The following is a 2,271-nucleotide window of genomic DNA, read 5'->3' as shown; positions in this document are numbered from 1 at the left end:
ATTTGTAGTAGTAGTAGGAAGAGGAGGAATAGGAGGAGGAGGTAAGTAGCAGCAGTAGTTATCACTGCTTAACCCTAGGTTGACCCTGTTTGAGCAGACCTACACTGAAAAGAGTTCCATCTGTGTGAAGTAAATATTATTTCAAAGGAGAAGCAAATATTTATTCCCAAATTCTGGCAGAAAGCCAGCAGTTTTAGGAGAGGGGCTAAGTTGGTTAGATAAACCCCAGGACTCAACTGGCACTTATTTTATCAACCCTGAAAAAAAAATAAAAGGCAACGTTGACCCTGGCAAAATTTGAACTCAGAACATAAAGATCAACAAAATGCTGTTAACCATTTTGCCTGGCATGCTAATGATTCTGCCAGCTCTCACTACCTTAAATAATCTATGTAATACGTTGTAGCGAAGGTGCGTGGCTTACTGGTTAGGGTAGTTGGACTTTGCTGCAAAGGGGATAAGTCAATAAAAAAGATCCCAGTACTCAACTGGTACTTGTTTTATTGAGAAAAGCAGAAAAGGTGGCCCAGAGTTGAGAACAAAAGAGAAAAGCTGCTAATGGCCTATAGCCCATAGGGAGCGAGGGGCTTATGTAAGTAAGTACGGTCACACCACTGGAAAGGATATGGGAAATCATTTAGAAGAAAAGGAAGAAAAGAAACCCACCTTGATTAATGAGACGGCTATGGCATTGTTCTTGATGTTTCCTTTGAGTGCCGTACATATTCCTCGTACAAACTGATGAGGGATGACAAATATCAAAATATCAGCAGCGGCAGCAGCTTCTTTCACATCTGGGACAGCAACCTGGGACAAAGAAGAAACACGAATGTTTTTATAGCTGGTCAGTGATTAGGGTAAACACACTGTGTGTTCATGGGGAAGAAACTTCTAGAATGTTAGTGGAAGAGATATAACAAATTAAATCAATACATCAAATGAGCCGCCTAGCATAAACACACATACTTATGTGTACATGTGTGTGTAAGCATGTATATATAGTGTGTATACACCACGCAAATATACATTCAATTGTTTAACCATGTAGCATTCAAACCAACCATATCTGGCCGAAATAATCTTCAGTTATCTTTAAACTGGCCAGATCCAACCTCTCACACTTACACTACAATATCATTCCAAAAATAAACAATCACATCATTGAAATCTCAAAGCTACAAGATAGTGCATGACTAATTCATGTCAATGTGAATAAACAGACATTACATTTGACAGAGAAATCTGAATGCTAAAGGGTAAAACTAACGGTTTATTCCTGCACTCCTTAAAAAAATCTTACTTTTACGTACAGGTACACAATCCTTTATCAAGAACCCTTGGGACCAGTTGTGTTCTGAATTTCGGATTTTTCCAGATTTCAGAACAAAAGCTAGCTGCCCCAGATTGTAAACTATACATCAAAACAGACGTCCTACTATGGCAACAAAAGCACATGTATACATATTCACAATCAGTGGGGGAAAATAAATAGTTATAGAGTAATATACTGGTAAATGAAATAGTGAGATAATTAAGATCACAAATAACAAAATACGTATAGTGGGATAATTTAAAATTAAAATACACGATTCACAAGTAGAGGTATATACATTACCTTAAGATTTCTGTACAGAAACCCATAAGTATTTGCACTAATTCGAATAAAGAAATACTATAAATGGTATTACAGTTTATTTATATGCTAGAGCCATAAATTGGTTCAAACTAGGCCAAATATGTAGCTGCAGTTAAACTGTAGAACAGGGTCTGTAAGTGTTACCAACATCATCATCAGGTTGCAAGCAAACCTCCGACTGTGGGCCAGGAATGGGATTCTGAAGTGATGAAGCAGTATTATGAGGGCATTTTAAAAAACTTCTTCACGTGTCATCTGTCTCATTAGCATAGGTTTCTATCTCAACAATGTCTCTTTAATTGAGTAAACTCGCATAATCTATTGTTTGTTCAATCTATGCACCTTGTTCAAGACCAACTATAAACTGATCACAAATTTTCACCTTATCATCATCGTTTAACGTCCGCTTTCCATGCTAGCATGGGTTGGATGATTTGACTGAGGACTGGTGCAACCGGATGGCTACACCAGGCTCCAAACTAATTTGGCAGAGTTTCTACAGCTGGATGCCCTTCCTAACGCCAACCACTCAGAGAGTGTAGTGGGTGCTTTTACGTGTCACCCGCACGAAAACGGCCACGCTCGAAATGGTGTCTTTTATGTGCCACCCGCACAAGAGCCAGTCCAGGGGCACT

General features: G+C 38.8%; 1 protein-coding gene across 1 annotated transcript in view; it reads right to left on the bottom strand.

The window, feature by feature from the left end:
* LOC106874094 (glycerol-3-phosphate dehydrogenase [NAD(+)], cytoplasmic) overlaps positions 1-2,271 on the bottom strand; it is a 26,856-nt gene that overhangs the window by 6,753 nt on the left and 17,832 nt on the right. Inside the window, exon 4 of the mRNA XM_052973919.1 lies at positions 658-807. Coding sequence (XP_052829879.1) covers positions 658-807 — 150 coding nt within the window. The remainder of the gene's footprint in view (positions 1-657; positions 808-2,271) is intronic.

The sequence above is a fragment of the Octopus bimaculoides genome, chromosome 17 (genome assembly GCF_001194135.2).
Source record: "Octopus bimaculoides isolate UCB-OBI-ISO-001 chromosome 17, ASM119413v2, whole genome shotgun sequence".
Lineage (NCBI taxonomy): Eukaryota > Metazoa > Mollusca > Cephalopoda > Octopoda > Octopodidae > Octopus > Octopus bimaculoides.
The sequence above is the reverse complement of the archived record's forward strand: the minus strand, read 5'-3'. Positions and strand labels throughout refer to the sequence as shown.